At 40.9% G+C, this 18588-nt stretch overlaps 1 protein-coding gene across 1 annotated transcript; it reads right to left on the bottom strand.

The window, feature by feature from the left end:
* Nucleotides 1-7356: 7356 nt before the first annotated feature.
* Nucleotides 7357-18220, bottom strand: MAL2 (mal, T cell differentiation protein 2). Its single transcript, XM_066548076.1, has 4 exons — nucleotides 18020-18220; nucleotides 15729-15899; nucleotides 11590-11748; nucleotides 7357-9220 (listed from the first exon to the last, which is right to left on the bottom strand). Exons 1-4 carry the CDS (start codon nucleotides 18152-18154, stop codon nucleotides 9140-9142), a joined length of 546 nt encoding a protein of 181 aa, XP_066404173.1. The 5' UTR covers nucleotides 18155-18220; the 3' UTR covers nucleotides 7357-9139.
* Nucleotides 18221-18588: the final 368 nt, after the last annotated feature.

Raw genomic sequence — 18588 nt, forward strand, 5'->3', positions numbered from 1 at the left:
GAGACTGAGACTGTGTTAAAAGAAAATAAAAGAGATGGAGGAGAGGGGATGGCTGAACCAAGTGGGATGAGGAAGTGAGAGTGTGTGTGTGTTTGCATGCATGAGCATGCCTGTAAAGACAGCCCAGCCCTCACAGAATCATAGAAGAAAAGGTAATGAACTGGGGAGGAAAAAAGAGGCCAGGAAGTATCTAGGAGATAACATGGAAATTTCATTAATCTTTTTTCAGTTACTTCATACATATAATTAGTTTTGACAATTAGCTTTCAGCTTGTCACTGCTGAAAAATGTTTTTGGAGACAGTCTGAGGAGCAGTACTGAAGGGTAAGGTAGAACCTCCTCAGCTGACTTGGGCATCTTTATTGTACCTATTTACTGCTCCCAAAACTGTGTATAAGAGCATGACCTGATTTTCCCTCTTATTCTCCCATTGCCTTGTGAAGGACCAGGAGTCAGCACTGTCTGAACTGTTACTCATTTGTACCAAATCAAGCAGCTCTGTTTATGCTAGGATATACAAGTTCCACCTTTTCCAAGAAATCCTAATTTACCTGCCTTGATTTTCAACGATCAGCTGGCCAATGAGCTCTGCCTTTTGGTGATGGAGCCAGGACTGAGTGTGCAGGGGAGGCTGTATCTCACAGGGGAACCCTGCCAAGGGGAAGAAGTCCCAGGCTGCATATCAGAGACAGCCTGTTGAGCACATAATGAGCTCCTCACCCACTGCTCTGTTTCCAGTGGTGGCAAAAAGAAATGCTGTTTAGGAAGACATGTGAGGCTAGTTATGTCCTTTTCCCTAATAAGCAGCATTCATAACTGTATTAGGCATAGTAGAGGGTATGCTCCTGCCTTATCCTTTTAGCATAAAGGCACATTTATTTGTCTAATCCCTTTCTGAACATGCTGACACTGTCTGCCTCCACAAGCTCCTGTGTTGGCAAGCACCAGAGGTTCACCACTCACTGTGTCAGCAAATACTTTCTTTTATTTCTTTTAAACCAATCTTTTGGTAGTTGCCTCAAGTGTCCCCTAGATCCCACACAAGGTCCTTGTAAACAACAGTTACATGTTTGGTTTAACCAACATGTTCATCATTTGGTAAATCACCATTACCTCACTCCATTGTCTCCTTCACTCCTGAGTGGAGTCCCAGTGTTTTCAGTCTTCATAAGGCAGCAGCTTCAGCACCTCAGCTATTTTTACTGTCCTTTATAAGAATGCACCACAGGGCTTTTTGGAGTTTTGTTTGTTTGGTTTTTATGTAGCAGTAACATTACACCCTCTGTCCTGTTCCTAACAACTTTCTTATGAGTTCCAACATTTTATTGGAGCTCATTTGCCATTGCATACTGAGCTTATGATTTCAGAGAACCATCAGTAATGGCTCAGAGGTCTTTTTCCTAATAACTCTCAGTTCCAGGTCTAATGTGGATAATTTTTTCCTAGATGCATTGCCCCCGATTTATCTATATTAAAGTTCATCTGCCACCTTTGAGCCAACTCAGTTTGGTGATGTCTTTATGGCCTGCCCAGAACTTGACTGTCTAAAAAGAATCAGCCCCAAACAATGCAATGACAGCGACTCCATGGTATGAGCTCGTTCAGTTGTCATCTTATATTAGTTGACCTGTTTAACTTTTATAACTCCCTAGGAAAAACAAAACCCTCCAAAACCTCCTTAAGGCTTGAAGGCTAGTTTCTATTTCTCTAACCTAGTGGAGCTACATGGATTTCAACCACAAATGATTTATAGAAGGCAATAAAGCCAATAGTGTCTGCAGCTACTTCTTACCACCACAAAAAGGGAATTTGCATTGTATTTGTGTCCTGGGATTGTTCTTGATAAATATGAAGTTTGTAATACAACCATAACAACAGGAATATGAAGTCATGTACAATGCTAAGTTGTTGCTATGTCTCCTTATAATAAAAAGATGAAATAGAAGCCGGGTTCTTTCAGACGGATCACCTGAGTTACAGTGGTTAGGGCACCGCAGCCCTGGGAGCGGTGCTCGCTCGGCACGGGGCTGGCAGCGTCAGCGGCTCCCGGCGCTGCGGCTCCATCTGCCGGCACCGCCGCGGGCACCCCGGGCTGCGGCAGCCGCTCGCTCCCCTTCGGGGGGCTCCTCTCAGCACAAGAGACACAGGACCCGCAGCATGGATCTCTTCTCCTGCTATCCTTTCAGCCAGCCTGTGACTTGAGGATAAGGTAGGAGCTTTTCATCTTAGGAGCTTTATATGACATTGTACCTCATATACCCTGCCCAGCATTGCTGACCCTAAACCATTCACAAGCTGTAAATCAAGTCCTCCAAAATAATGAGATTCTACAAGTGCTGGATTTTTATCTTGAAATCTTCGCACTTTCTAAGCCTGCCATGGCCACAAAGGCTATTTGTCCCTTAAGAGCAGCAGCAGCAACATATCCCAGCAGCAATTCACCCGAGCAGCAGGATCCTTAGTAGAAATAGCAAATGACACAGGGCCAAGGAATTCGTAATTCCATTTGTTTCAAAGGTCAGCCCTACTTAGGGCTGAGGGGAAATTCTGCTCTTACTTCCCTTAGTGAAATTTCTCATTGGCAACTGGACTTCAAAAGATGTTGCATTTATATAACTAAAAGAACAATTTGGCTTCTTGTTCACCATTAAATTTCTCTCTGAGGTAACTCTTTTTCTAAGAACATTTGCTCCAGCTGAGACTCAGGCTTGTTGTTTAAAAAGTCATTATTTTTATTTTAATTTTTATTAATTTATTTTATTGATTTTTATTTTAGGTCAGGGGATGGATCTTGGACTTGGCCCAGGAACAGCTGCCACTGCTGTGGGTAGGTCAGGTGTATCTCAGATCATTCTGTACAAATCCTCATCCTTTCAGTCCTGCAGCTCATTCTAGGTCCATGGTGATTGCAGCCAAGGAATGAAGACAGAAGAAAACTATTCCTGCCCTTCTCTCAGCTCCTAGAGCTGGTAACAAGTTGGAAAAGAGACCTGCAAACAACTCCTTTCTCCTCTGTTCCAGAATTTTGAGTTAAAGTATCTGGTGATGATTCACCTTGCCTCCTATTCCAACAACCCAAAGCTCTAAGCTGGCCCTACAGGTTCCCCAGGGCTTTAGATCCCAGGCCAAGGTATTAACAGTTTGAAAAACAGGTATATTCAGGAGCTAAGTGCTGGATTTGATGCCAGACTTTATACAGGAAGCAATTGTAGCCAAGTACTGAGCTCTTAGGCACCTTTTCTATCCAGTAGGCCTCCCCATTTCCCCTTTTGCCATAACTTTGTATTTTATCTTGGTGGAAACACCTCAAGACTGTCTATGCTCTAAGCCCATGAGTGCTACTGAAGAGTGAATCATAGTCCAATACACCACATTAGTTTTCTGAGTTGTCCAGCCCATCTAGATTGTGCTGCAGCTCTCTTTCTGCTTTCCAAAAATGGGTAAGAGGCAGGGAAAAGGGAAGATGCTGTTTTAGATCTTACAGAGGTATAGGGATGCAACCTAGCTGGGGTGTTCTTCTGGACCCAGGACTCTGGAAGTACTTCCAGGCCATGAAGTGTGGGGAATAAGACCTGTGATATCATTAATTACATTATTAAGTTATGCTAAAGTATGTTTTGCACTTTCAAAATAATAATGAAAAAAAAAAAAGGCTGTGATCCCTGTGTGGGACAAAACATGAGTTAGCAAATCTTCCAGCAAATCTTCCACGCTTCTATTTTATATGGAAATAAAACACTTTTTGCCTCATTAGTTTGTTTGGTAAAGCTTATTGAACCCAAACCCCTTGTAAGAAAGTGATGTTAAAAGCCAATCATTGGTGGGCACTGCAAGCAGAAGTGCTCAAGGAGGCAATCAGATCACTGGGAAATCCCAGCACCTCTGCACAGGGCAACACAGCTGTGGGAGGTCCCAGCTCTGCAGCAGGAGGAGTGCAGAACCTTTAAGATATCTTCCAAAGCCAAACTATTCTATGATTCTTTTCAGGTTATGTAGAGCTTTTATCAGGTTTGTTCTGATCTGCTGTTTCTTCTGTCACAGCACTGGTCCAATGACAGAAATCACACCTTGCTGAGGCAACCAGGAAAAGGTGTTTGGATGAGACTAAAATCTGCAGTAATTCTTTTAAGATTACTAATAATGTTGCAACCATAATCAAATCCTGTATAGATCCACTGGATTCAGTCCTTGCTTAAGAGCCCCTCTGTAGACAAGCACAGTAACTCTGGACCTAAGTGTATGAAGTTACTGTCCACCATTTCCAGAATCTTTACAGACATTTGCAATTATCCCATGGCAAGAAAGATGTTAAAACCACACCTAGACATAACCCAGTTTGATCATTGTGTTCCCCTGAAAGGTAACGTGACAGGTTAGCTGCCAAAACTTAGCTCAGGTTTCTGAACTCAAAGGTGCTGTGTCCTGGCAGGCTCAAGGCAGGTAGTGTTTTGCTAGTACCAAGAATTTAAGGCTTATACATGTCATATAGCAGGAAGCATCAGAAACCTACAGATTCCTGAGGACCTTTATCCTCTCTTAAGATGCAGAGAGTAGATCAACACCTCAAACAGGAACTCCATGTCTATTTACAACTGGATAACCAAAATTTGTTACAACACCTGGAAACTACGATGTTTGATCTAGGAATGCTGATTTGGCATTTTAAACCTCCCTTTGACTCATAATCCTCCACAAACAGTCATTGTACCTTTTAACCCCATGTAACTAATTGCCAGAGTAACACCACCATGACAGAGACAGGAGTGAGGTCAGGTCACACACAGCCCACACCACAGGGCTTCCTCCCAGCCCACAGTGGGCACCAGTAGAGGCTGCTGGGCAAGGCACCAAGAAACTCTCACTTGAGAAACCAGGTTTCCTCTTCCTGCTCCACAGATCTCCTGAGAGAGGCCAAGCAAGTTGTTCTTCAGTGTCTCTGCATCCAGGTTTCCACCTGAGAAATGGGAACAGCACTTTTCTTCTTTACAGGAGCAGCTTGAGGATAAATACAGTAAATTCTGAGCTGGTCAGGTTATAAGGGCATTCAGATAAACACCAAAATTGAGCAAAAGAAGATGGGAGAAAAGAGAACAATCATGCTAAATTCAGCTTTGTAAAAAAAAATTAAATAGTTTCCATTTCTGTTTACAAATTTTAGTACATAAGATTTGCTTTTTCTTCTGTTTTTTTTTTCTTTTTGGTTTTCTTTATGTCTCAACAAAGACTACTGTGTCATGACCAATTGTACAAATACAGCTAAGAAAGAAAGACAACATGCTTTCACTTTCAAGTTTTTCCTTTTGTAAGACTGAAAAGAGCAATGTTCTAGTTGCATCTCAGTCTGAGAACTAATGGTTCACTGCTATCTTTGGACAAAAACCTGGGAAACCTTTCTGTGCAACTTGGGCAGCCTGGCAGAGGAGCATGAAATGCATCAGGATGCTTTTGTTCAAAGACCAATTTCACAGTGTCTAGATAAAAATGGAACAACAAGTTTTTAGAGTTTTAAGCTCTCTTATTTTTTGAAATTCAGATGGTGAAATTATAAATGTCAAAATTCTTTAAAGTTATAAAGCAAATTTAAATCTACAATTAGAGGAAGTTGTTGGAATCAGCATTGTCATCTGGTTTTGGAAGTGAAAGAGAAAACACAGGTCTAGTGATTATCCAGTTGTTTTTCTTTTATTTTTATGAAGGGCACAGGTTTGTGTAGTCACTGGTTCTGCCACTATCTTTTAAAAGCTGTGCTTTACAGCTGTGTTTTAAGGAAACACTTCACAGTAGCACAACTTTACTCACATCAGGAGTTATATCCAATATATGCAGCCACAGAAATCATGAGAATCTGAACAGACTGATCCCATGCAGATCTATAATCCTGCAGGACCCGTGTCATTTTGGATTATTTCCAGACATTTAGCAAGGCAGAAGCAGAGTCAGGACTTCAGTGAAGCACAAGCTATGCATATTTTCTGCCAAAATTCTGACAAAATTTTAGCTTTCTAACATGTGCACTTTCACTTCTCTTTAGAAAGAGAGTAACTGCAATAACTTGCTTATCTCTGAAACCTTTGAAGCAAAGTCTCCTTTGAGGCTCCTTCTCCTTATTTACCAGCAGCTACCACAGAGTGCTATCCAAAACACCATGAAATATTTTCTAAGAATAGGGACCTGCATGGTACCTTAGATAGTCCTGCACTGCAGCTTCACATCAAAAAGAGATGTTTGATGAAAACACTATTAGGCATCAGTGGTCTTGTTCCTTTGACCTTAAATGAATTGAGATAAATAATCTCCCTCTGTCCCCTCCACATGCCTTCCATTCTTTGATGAAGTCTAAGCTTGTGTCCTTGAAGGAATTTTCTTACAAGGAAGAAAGATTTTTTAGAACCAGCTTGCACATTTTCCCTGGAATACCTATCACAAGGATTACATATTACACCTGTATCAGTATTTGCAGTATTTGCACACATCCAGCACGCACATACCATTTCTAAGTCACACCTACTTTTTAGCTCCCAGTATAAAGCAATAAAAAATTAACTACTGACTTTTTTCTTTTTCTTTTTGAAAGAACTGCTTATTTCAGTTTGACTGTCCATAGATCTTTCTCAAAGTACAGCAAAACTCTGTCCTTTCTAACACAAAAATTCTATTCTTTCAGTCCATTTTAGCTGTGAAAGTTGTTCTTCATGACTGTAGTTTTTACCTTTATCTCTTCTCTGTCCTTTGTTTGTCTTTGATACTTAAGAGGGAAAGTTCAGTCTTTCCTCACTATGCAAACATTTCCCATGCTACGCTAACCACACTCTGCTATCTGGGCTTCCACGAGTAGATTAAGAGACTTGAATAGCACTCACCTATCAAGGGTTTTACACCTCAGGTTTGAACTTGGAGCTTAGATACAAATGCCAACCAAGCTTGGGCAGCTCTTTAATTGACTCCATGTGAAGGATTCATACTCTGTAGGTTTAAATATGCAAAACATTTAAGATCTGCCCTCCATGATCTCAGCTGGCTGCAGAGACTGCAGCTGTGGCATGCACAGTCTGTGGTGTGCAGGGCACAGAGAGGGTGCAGGACACAGGAGAAACCAAACCGAAGATCAGCATCTGTCTGAAACATTGTAATATTGAATCATTGACTTTACTCTCTTCTCACCAATATCCACACAGTGTCACATGGCAAAGTAGCTGTGACACTAATTAAGTGTATGTGAAACCAGCCCCAATGCAACTGTGCCTTCTCACGAAATCTTAGCCTCAATTTTGTATGTCCAGCATCAGGTGAGTCAAAGTACCAAGGTAGTTTTTTTTATACTTTCCAAAGACAAAATTAATAACCAGACTACTGCCATAAATATATTAAGTATCTTTAATGCTGCTTAGCTTAAGTCTTTGTTATATACTTTCATCCATATACTCCAGTGTAAATGTATTTTGTACAACACAAAATATTTTTAAAAGTATATGACTCTAGATAAAATGTTCACAAAAATTTTCAATGCAATGACAGAATTAGGGGAAAAAATCAGGCAGAGTACAAAATCTTAGAAAACAGATAAATTACAACATCCCATTGTAGTAATTCAGGATGACTAAGTGGTTCCATAGTCAGAAGGGTGCCACTCACTGCAGTGCCACCCACAAGAACCTGCCCTGGATGAGCAGGGCACTGCCAAGGGTGGCTGCCCCTCAGAGATCCTTGTACCTGACAAGTTTGAGAGAGTAACCTCCGTGGCAGGCACCCTTGTTGGCTCAAGGAGAGTGAGTAGGCCTGGGAATGAAGGAAATCCTGTTTTCCCATATGCAACCACTGCTGGTCTTTGCAGAATAATCAGGTGCACTGGCAAGATGTAATGAACAAGATGTTTTACAAATGACAGGGAGCCTTTATTGTCCCAGCTTATCTTTTTGGCACTATTCACAAAAGCAAAAATTATTTACTAGCAAAATAACAAAAAGCTTCACCATGTGCAAAACAACATGAGTGTCAGGGAGCAGAGCACAATGCTATAGTTTAGTTTTGCTAAATCACTTTTCTGTATTTAATATTGCATGTCATCACACACCAGGATATTCAAGAGAGGCTCAATTAAACATCATTTGTGCGAAAAGCAAACTCCATAGTGGGTGGACCGCTTTGCAACCCACTGCTTTCAGCAAGATGTTGTAGAGGCATCTGTCCAAATGAGAACACCTTTACAACACTGCAGCTTTAGAATGCAACAAATAACACACTGCAGGAATTGAGGTCAGACATTATTCACTATTTGGTAACATTCCATTCAAATGATACTGACTCACATAATACCTAACAAATGCAGCACTTGAAGTAGCAAGAACAAAGCTGTACTCCAACAAAGTTAAACAGTGCAAAAATTCCTGTTAAACAAAAATATACCAAGTATATACACACACAACACAAATGCACTGTTTTGTTTTGTAGTATAAATAGATCTGATTAAGCTGAATTCCTAAAACTAATAAACAACTGATTGAATGTCCCAGTTTTCATCTAGTATGGAACACAGTAAGCTTTAAGGCTCAGGTGACCCTAACCAGACACAGCTATAAGAGAATATAAAAAGATTTCACTGGATGGTTTTTTAAAATATTTTCTCTGTACATCAAAGTTAGTAACATATATGTACTGAGTTGGAATTTCAGAGTCAGCTTGGGCTCTGATCATGCAAAGGGCAGCACACAGAACACCCATGGCTCTACCAGGAGCCCCAAGGCTCTGCCTGTGTGGAGTGCACGGTAATGAAGCGCTTAATCCCAGGGCTTAACAAGGGGGCAGCTTTTCAGCTGCCTGTGCAGTTAACATCTTGGCTTGGTTTCCATTTTCTTCCTCTTCTGGTGTAGCACTGGAGTTCTGTTGTCTGCTAATGACATGTCTCTTTGTCCCTAAACTCTCTGATACCTTACAATGAGTACACAGTAAAAGTAATTAACAGAAAGGGAAGAGATGGAAACTTTTTTTTTCCGTTGAAGAAATCCTGATTTGGGGTTACTTGCATTTAAAGCAGATTTTAAGCAGGAAAAGAAAAAAAGTCCTTCTAGAATTAAATTACAGTAAAACAGACAAGTAGCACTTAATTTGATCTGAAGTGGAACAGGTAGGCATAAACCACTCTTCAGCTGTTATTTAGCCTCCATCTCCTTAATGCCAGGGCTGTGCTGCAACCATAACAAATAGCTGTTGCAAAGGCAAAAATCTAGAGGAGGAGCAGAGAAAAAAAAAGAAAAAAGTCAATCACACATTGTTCTACAATATTTTTCTATTCTAAAGTAATACAGGAACACAAGTGATTCAAAAGGTACCTCCCCCAATCAAAATGCTTAATAAGGTAGGATAGGTTTGGGATCCTCTGAAGTGTTCTCAGGAACTTCTTTGTAAAAACCCCATTTTACTACTTCCTCATGTTACTACTTTTCACTTGCTTGAGCAGACATTTAGAAATAGAATATGAAATATAATTTCTGCATAAGTTATGGTGATATGGTGAAAGTAAATATGTGTATGTACACTGTGTATTTCAGTTCTCTTATCGAGACTGATGAAATATCAATCTCAGATGTTTCCAACTGAATGCCTTTACCCCAGCAAACATCAAAGCAGAAATCCCTCTAAAGAGCAGAACTCTTTTACTAGCAGAAAAACAGAAACAATTCCCATCTGGCCTCCTTGAGCAGATACTCAGCCATTAGAACAACTTCCCAGGCAATGCCAGGGAAGTTGCTCCTGCTCCAGAACTGAATTGGACAGATTTGAACTGAAGGTCATGCCACAATGAAAGTGAATATGTAATGTACACTCAACAGAAGATATGAGAAACCGAATTTCTGAGAAAACACTTCTCATATTGTCCAGTCATAACAATGAATTCTGTCTCTTTTAATATACCAATTCAATCATCCTTTGTATACAAGTGTTAATTTGACTAATTAAAGTTTTGAATAAACGCTACACCATAGAACCATCACCTGTTAAAACGAACATATATATATATTTCTAATCACAGTATATAAATGTCAACTTAAAAGACAGAATGTTAGCAATCTTTTTTCTATTTGTCATGTGGCTGACAAGACTGTTTTAATGAAATATTTTAAAGATTCAAAATCTTTTTCTGTATGTTTTGACTTCCTAAATATACACTTCTGCAAAAAATGCAAAGACTACATTTATCGTATTCACTGTTTTCCAGCTATTCTTAATTAAGATACTGAGGCAAGTTACAAAAGAATCTTCTCCTCCTCTATCTTGACAGGGATTTGAAGGGCTTGAACAACTAAATTCTCCCTTTAAAAAATTAGTATGGAAGCACGGAATGGTTTCTTGGAGTGCCCAGTATTCTGCTGTCAGACAAAATGACTGCAGAGACCATATATTCAGTGGGATCTGAACACACTAAACTAGGACTGAAGGGGTACACTTAGGGTGTGTTTATTAAGATACTTAAGATTTAAGATATTGGAGATACTTGCTTAGTATAAAGATCCTCCCTTAGCTTAGGCACAGCTGCAACACCACCTCTGTCAGTTGTGCCACACGGCCCCCCAGGGATCAGATGTGTTACAGGCAGGGGGGTGACCTGAGGAACTCTGGCCTTGTGGCCTTGGGACACTGACACACCCACTTCACCTCCTCAGGGCCTGCCTTGCCAAAGCTAAAGGCTTCTCCTCTTGCAAGAGTGTGAACCTTACACCTTCAGTTCATCTGTTTTTATCTTAAGATGAACTGAAAGTGCTTACTGTGCTAAAGTTATGGTGCACAGAGTTTTAAGGACAAGAGATAAGCACAGAGGGTTTAGAAGCTTAATAAATATATATAGTTCTCTGGTACAAAAGTCTCTAGATAAAAAATTAAGAGCAGTGGTTTCAGTTCTGTAAGTTAAGCCTGACACACCTCTACTCATCCCTGAAGAGTCCAGCCAGGATGAAAACTAAATCCTGATATATTTTCTGATTCAGCTATGGCCACCCACATGAGCAAATACAATGATTCAGTGATGATGCAGCTACAGTGAGAAAAATGTATTCTGGGCTTAGGCTATCAAGAAAAGTACTCTAATAACTGCAGTAAGAGACACCAGGGCCCTGATGTACTAAGTACATATGTGAGCTTCACAAAAATCTAGTCTAATTTTTTTTTATCTCCATGGCATGTTCAGGACTATCTAAATGGTATGAAAAAAGCAATTTTGAGCACAGGTGTAAATTTCGTAACTTACCCTCTGATAAAGGCTCAGTTGTTCTTTTTCTTCTAATAACCAAAATTGTTTTTACAAAATACCTTGTCTAAAAATTATAAGCTGTAGTGATCATATATTTAAAACACTACAGTGAAGAGTATGAACCCTACACTATACTGAAGATTAAGTAGCTATCCCATAACCATTAGCTTATACCAATATTTTTGCATGTTTCTGGTTAGACACTATTGCTGCTGTCAAAGGCAATTCTTTCTCTCACAGCTCCTCTTTCAATTCCAGTTTGCTGTTAAATTCCCAAGCTGAATGGCTGGCTACAAGTGCCTGCTACAGACTTCTGCTCCCCTGGTACAAATACACAGAACACATACCGAGGCTGCTATGCTTATGTTATATTCACGACCACTCAGAATCGTCTCTTCCATGGTGGAGTTGAATTTGCGGGGAAGGTAATGCAGAGACGTAGTTGCTGCTTGCAGTAGAAATGCTCCAAAATAGAAGACAAAAGTAGCCCCATGGAAAATAAAATCCTAAAAAGCAAATAACAGAATCAGTCTGGGCTCCAATACATATCTAATTCTTCTCATCTCAATACAAATGAAAACACTGAAACAAGAACTGATAATACTAACTTGAGATAAGCAGTGTTAAATCCATCTGACAGCTTAACCTGGACATGTTTTCACAGCTTCTTGTCATTATAAGCAACTCACTAACATTATTAGTGATAAAGGACAGCTCTCCCTCTCCCCAAATCTTATATTCTTTCAAATTAAGAGGCACCTGCTCATCTTTATATACACATGCTGACATTTTAGACCACCTTAAAGTTTGTGGAGTTTACAGAAATCTCCCTTCAGACGGATAAAAAAGAAGACATATACAGGCCAACTTGATCACAATTCAAGCAGTACAATACAGTCTTGCAGTCTCATAAGTCCCTTCTCAGCTGCAATAAAGGCTTCAAACATCTTCCTTCCATGCTTAAATTTTGCTTCTCTGAACGCCCAGAAACAACTCAGCTTTAACACAACTAAAATGTCCAATGTCCCAATACAATGATATTCAAGAACTGAGGTATTTCCACAACTCTCTCTGACTTGGCTCAACCCAATAGTCAGCAACCTGACAGTTCTTCATGATATTGTGGAATAAAATGTCCAAGACTTGTGCAGACAGGTTTTAGGATTTACTTCAAATATGCTTCTCTCCTGGCCCTCTCCAGGAAATTCCCTCCTCTATGATGAATGCTAACTGAATGTAAGGTTTAAACACCTAACTTTCATTTCAGGGTTTCATTACTAACACATAAAAAAGGTCTGGTGCCTTTGCAGACCCTAGTTCAGAGCGCAGTGTTCCAGCAGCAAGATGTAAGGCATGTTCCAGTACAGTTTAAAATGTCTAAAGTATTCTTCCAACATCTCCTTCTGTTATTCAGTCTGAAAAGCTGACATTTGCACTGCACTCAAATTTGATCCATACAACATATACTTGGTGCCTATACCTGTGAAGGTCTGCAAAAGCCACAGAGACAATTTTTAAAATATATGCAAGTATATGTATGCTTTATGATACCTGTGATATGCAGTCTAACTCCAGTACTAATGAGTTCTTGATGAACTTGAGCTTCACTTGAGTGCAATGGACTATCAGTATGCCTGGCATGAGAAGCCAGGACACTTTGTGTCCAGCACACAGCACTCGCCTGCACTAGAAATTACTGTGAGACATCCTTACCTGCTGCCTGCCTGGGAGCAGGGAGAATGTGCTGCACTACCCCATCCAGAGAAATGCATTTTCTTCAGAGATGGGAGATTTTCTTTTAATTGAAAGAATCTTCTTTTCAAACTCATTACTTGTTCTGTATTTGATTGCAGCTAAAGCTACTTCAAGCACACCCTAGTCAGTTTTGATAAGTAATGATATAAGCTGCTACTACAGTTTCCCATTCCACTTAGATCAGGAATGACTGCATACAGGAGAGATATTTTTCAGGAGAGACTCTTTCATCTCCTTCATTCTCCTGCCTAACCCTCTAATTTCCTTCTCCTGGCAGCAATTATAGTGAAGCTCTGTAGCATCAGTAAGGTTTCACATTTACATGGTTGTGATTTCTGTAACCAAAATCCCTAAGACCGTATGAGGGACCTTTTTTTGGGTTTTAGTAATTGTTATCATAGTGCCTAACTCCCACACTTGTATAATCATTGAAACCTCAAACAAAGTGCATGCAAAACACTATCAGAGCAGCATGATAATTTAGTTCACATCTAATTTTGTAAATGAGTGTGAGTTGTGAGTCAGGCTGTAAAGGGCAGTACTTGTCATACCATCTGGTTTAATACACTGATGTACTGAGCAATGGAGTTCCATAAGGTCTATCTTTTCCAGTGTGTACCATCTTATTTTTTTAAATATCTTTATTAGTATGAGCAGATATAGTTACAGCGTAAGGTATTACTAAATCCAGGACTGCATTTATAGTAACAAAAATAGTTTTAGTGTTTCCAGTAATTAATTATTTCTTTGCAACAGAAGGTAAAAAAAACCCAACTTCTCACAGACACAAACTAAAGAGTTTAGTGTCAACAAGTTACAAAACATTTGGGTACCTGAAAATAGTGGTAAAGTGTCTTATTTTTGTGGAAGGGGCTGGGTTTCAGCTACCAAGTTAGAGATAAAATGATTCCCTCTGCATTTATTTAAGAGGTTGACTGAGTTCTCTCAGCTTTTTTTAAAGTCACAGACGTAGTTTTTATATCAGTCATGTATCCATTTCCTGATATAGAAAATTTTCCAGCAAATTATTATATACAAAATTAACTTTACAACAAACTGCCAGCATCAAGTAGCCAATACGTAACACACACACACAATTGTTATAAGATGAAATTTGTATAGCATTTTCAATCTAAGGCTTTGTCCTTACCCAGCAACTCTTAAATAGATGCATGATTGTAAACTGGCAAACAGTTTCCATGAAACCCAGGACACTATTAATTTACTTTAGTTATGCTCAAGGGCTTTGTTGCATCATAATTTGTGAGGATGTTGCAGCATAAATCCCTGTAAAGGTCTCTGTGATTGTAACTGATTATTAGCCTAATTACTGCCTGCATTGTGCTGGAAAGCTGATGCTGTATGTATGTTCATTCACTATCAAAGTGCTAAAGTTTGTTTTCTAATAGAATCCAGTCTGTTAGCACTGATAGGCTTTGATTTATCAGAGCTCCAAACTCATAAGCTTTATTATTTGCTTTAAAGAACTTTTCTTTTAAGGGCCTATCCATAAATTACCTGAACAGATAAATATCCACACTAGAATTGCATACTGAAGCATGCAATTCCAGCTATGATCAAGGGAAATGTCAATAGGAAAACTAAGCTGCCCAGGAGCAAAGTGAAGGTGATCAGCAGTTACAGGCAGACATACTTCAGTAGTTTAGAAGTTGCAATCCTTTTGGAAGAATTTTTTTTGAAAATTAAAAATTCTGATCACAGTTATGCCACTTCTTACTATTCACTTCCAGTAATATAAGAGACTGTGATATAATCTCATGCTTAACTACTTGAGTACTAAAAACTCAAAGTAAAACACAGTTAACAGTTACAAAGGAGCATGTAAATTACCAGTCAATAACCTGAAGCATCCATGTGGTTGGCAAAAACTAATACAAAAAACTTCCCTTTTTAAGAGGAAGCTGTAGTCTTTGAGAACTACTGGCACAAACCATGACAATCAATTACAGCAAGATTCAGGCTTGTTTTCAAAATTCTCAAAATTCTCTGTCTTCAAAATCTCAGCAAAGAATACTTATATCTGTAGTCTCACCAAGCTCCCTCTAAGAAAGATGAAGACATTAAGTCTCCTAATAAGATGCTATGATATACCATAGTGCAGGTTATGATGTCTTTTACCACCTAAAGTCTATCAGCCACTCACCATTGCTGCCTTAGCTTTGAGGAATTGACCCAAATGTCACCAGTAGACCTTCTTAGGAACTGGAGGGGACCTTCTGGGTGCTGAAGTCCAGTCTGTGCTATCTCAGACAACCACACCACACAGTATATTCACAAATGCATCCTTTCCTTTATAATATTTGATATATCTTTCTACATCCCATTACTCACAAAGTGTTACTACCACTTCTCTAATAGTCAGAAAGTATTTTCTGATTTCCAGTGTACAATAATTCCTGGCCATTTAAACCAATTTCTTGTCATGCCTTGTTAAGTTGCTCCTCTTCCTGCTGCTCATACATTTTATGTGCACAGAGAGGACACATGTACTCCTTCAAACAGCTTCAAAAGCTCCTTCAGCCTCCATCATAAAACAGTTTCCTCTGCCACCTCTGTAACCCTATTCTTTCTTTTTCTGGTTTTGAATTCCTGTTCGAAAAACTCTGCTGAAGCAGAAGGCCAAGTGTTAAGACTTAGGATCAACACTTCTCATTCAATAATTTTCAGTTTATAAAACAAATGGAATCCTTAAATAAAGAAAAGATCTTACCGCCTGGTTCCAGTTGACAGCAATTCTATTTGCATAACCAAAGAGGAACACAGAGAGGAACACAATGGAGAGGCACCATGCTGTCACTGCCACAAACATTACCCATCCCTGCAGCAGTGGCAGTGGAATCTGGGTAGAGGCAACCAAAATCCAGACTATTGTTCCAAACACCTGGAAGGAAAGGAATACAGAGAATAAACTGGATAACTTTTACTCAGTCCTTTCTGCCTAAGAACTGATATCACACTTCACATATCATCAGATGACTCTTAGGAACCAAGAGGAAACACTTCAAAAGTACTCAGAGAGCCCAAGTCCTCTCAGAAATGATAGGCACTAAGTGGTGAAAAGACAAAGCCACTCTGAAATGCCTTAAAACTCTTAAAATAGTCTTGAAAATGGGATTTACAAACCCATGTGACTTATGTGCTGTTGCTGAAAATTTTACCCTTACTGTAATTTTGAGCAAAATGTAAGACGTGAAAACACAGTTCACACACACCACACACACACACACATCTCTCTATATATATACACAAATCAGCACAAAAAGGATGTACTTCTACTACTCTGGATTCAATCTCATATTGTTTTGCTCTGTAGTCCTAATCAGATGAGATACAGAAAGGACATAAAGAGACACCCATGTTTTCAATCTGTTTGTAATACCAAACTGAAAGAGGACAAAGTATTAAAGCAAAAGAAAAAAGCTAGAATACAGAATAAAGTGAGTGGTAAACTATGCTGTAAAGACTAGAAAAATATAGAGCTTTCCAGAATCATCATAACTTGAAGAAGAATTCAGTAGTGCCAATTTTCATTTCAGCAGACTCCTCACAGCAAATGAGTGGTAGGGATGCTGTGCTAGGGATGGCCTGATGGGGAATTTATGTACTCTAAGGCTTCCCTTAATCAACTCTTGGCCTAAGGAACGCTACTATTTCTTCCTGAAAATCCTGCCTCTTCATAAAAAAGGATAAATAGATGACAATTATGCTTCACACCAAGTATGTTTGTTTACTACAGAAAGATTGAACTTCTTAATCCAACCTGTTGAATAGTGTCAACTAAAATCTATTTCCAAGCACAAGTTACTTCTTTCCTGTTTAAATTCTACAGATTTACAAACCAGGAAGTCAGAGGTTACATTTTCAGATTCAGAGAGCTTTCTTTTGTATCATGGTTGGATAAGAGATACCTTTCAAAAGATGCCTGCTATAAAATTAGCTGGTTCCTCTCTGGCGTTACACTGCAGCAGCACATATGTAAAGATGCATTGCTAGTCTCAGTTCAAAGCTCCCATGGGTTTATTTATTACTGTTCAAGTTGTTCTCTAGGGTTCCCTTTTTAGCTGTGTAGAATCAAACTTTCTCTAGTTTCACAAGACTGCAGGTGCAAGTCTGTTACTTGGTGACCAGAGAGTGATGGGCTGTGAGGATGCAAAAGGGATAGCAGAAAGTGTCTGTTAAACAAAAAACAGAGACACATGAAATGTTTTCAGTATTTTGAATGTGCAAACTTGCAGAGTTCCTTAAAAATAAATTTAGAACTGTATTAGAGAGACTGCTAATCTCAGCAGCCACTGCTGTGCTGTTTCCCTGACACTCTACCTGTCCACTACAGCTTGGCTGTCAGATGCACAATTGGTTGGCCAACCGAATTAACCTTTTGTCCCCGCTGCCTCCGGGCCTGATTTAGTGACCGGACCTGTGTTTCGAGTTTTGACTCGTTCCTTGCTCAGGTACAATCTTACAGCTTGTGAGGTGGGATCCAGCTCACAGGCTGGGACCTAAGCAGTATTCTGCTCTGATCATAAGAAAAAAATTAAATTAATAAAGTCAGATGAGTTATACCAAGCTTTTTTGGTTTTTATCTCCCACTAATCAGTGGCACTACAGAGCGTGATATCCAACCTCAGCTCAAAGGTCCTCAGCCCTGCGTACACCAGCGAGGTCTAACACACACATGACATTGAACACACTTGTAGGAGTCTGTAGAGGACGCGAAACGCGCGCAGACACAGCCTGGTGTAACTCTCCGTGGTGCCTTTTTAGGCCGGGGGAAAGCGCGGCTCAAAGCCCTCGGCAGCTCCAACAGCCCCGCGAACCCACCTGTGTGCGGGGCCGCGGAGCCCCGGCCCGAGGGGAGCGAGCCGGAGGCGCGGGGCCGCAGCCGCAGAGCCCCGGCCCAGCCCCGGCCCGGCCGCGGCCCCGCACCTGCCCCGCTCACAAAATGGCAGGTGAGCACACGGGCAGGCCCGCGGCCGCTCCCACCCGGCCCCTCGCACTCACGATCTCCAGGAAGATGACGGCTCCCGAGAAGGTGCGCAGGATCTCCAGGCCGGAGGGCAGCGTGACCCGCGGAGGCGGGAAGTAGGGAGCGGGGTTGGGAGGCGGCGGCATGGACGAGGCTCCCCTGGGTAACATGTTGCTGCGGCGGCGGCGGCTGTGCCGAGCGCGGCCAGGTGGGCGAGCAGGGAGCGGTGAGGGCGGGCGCAGGTGCGGGCGGGCCGGGCCGTGCCTCCCCCTGCCCGGCCCGGCGCCGGCACCGCCCCGCAGCCGCCGCGCCTCGCCCGGGGCCGGGCACCGGGGCTGGGGCTGGGGCCGGGACCGGGCCGGCTCCGGCCGCTGCCTCTCGGCTTCGCCAGGAACGCGGCGCTCCGCATTCACGAGTCCTGAATCAGGCCGGCCGGACTCGGGGCGTGATTTCCTAATGCCGGTTTGCAAAAGGTTGTTATTTACCTTCTGGTTACGATATTTAGGCATGGAAGTTGCGTGGTTGCACTTTTTGTGTTTATTAAAGGAGCCTACTATGTTATCCATTCAAAGTATTTAAAACGTTTTATTTGTATCTTCTGTTT

Source organism: Molothrus aeneus, chromosome 1 (assembly GCF_037042795.1).
Source record: "Molothrus aeneus isolate 106 chromosome 1, BPBGC_Maene_1.0, whole genome shotgun sequence".
Lineage (NCBI taxonomy): Eukaryota > Metazoa > Chordata > Aves > Passeriformes > Icteridae > Molothrus > Molothrus aeneus.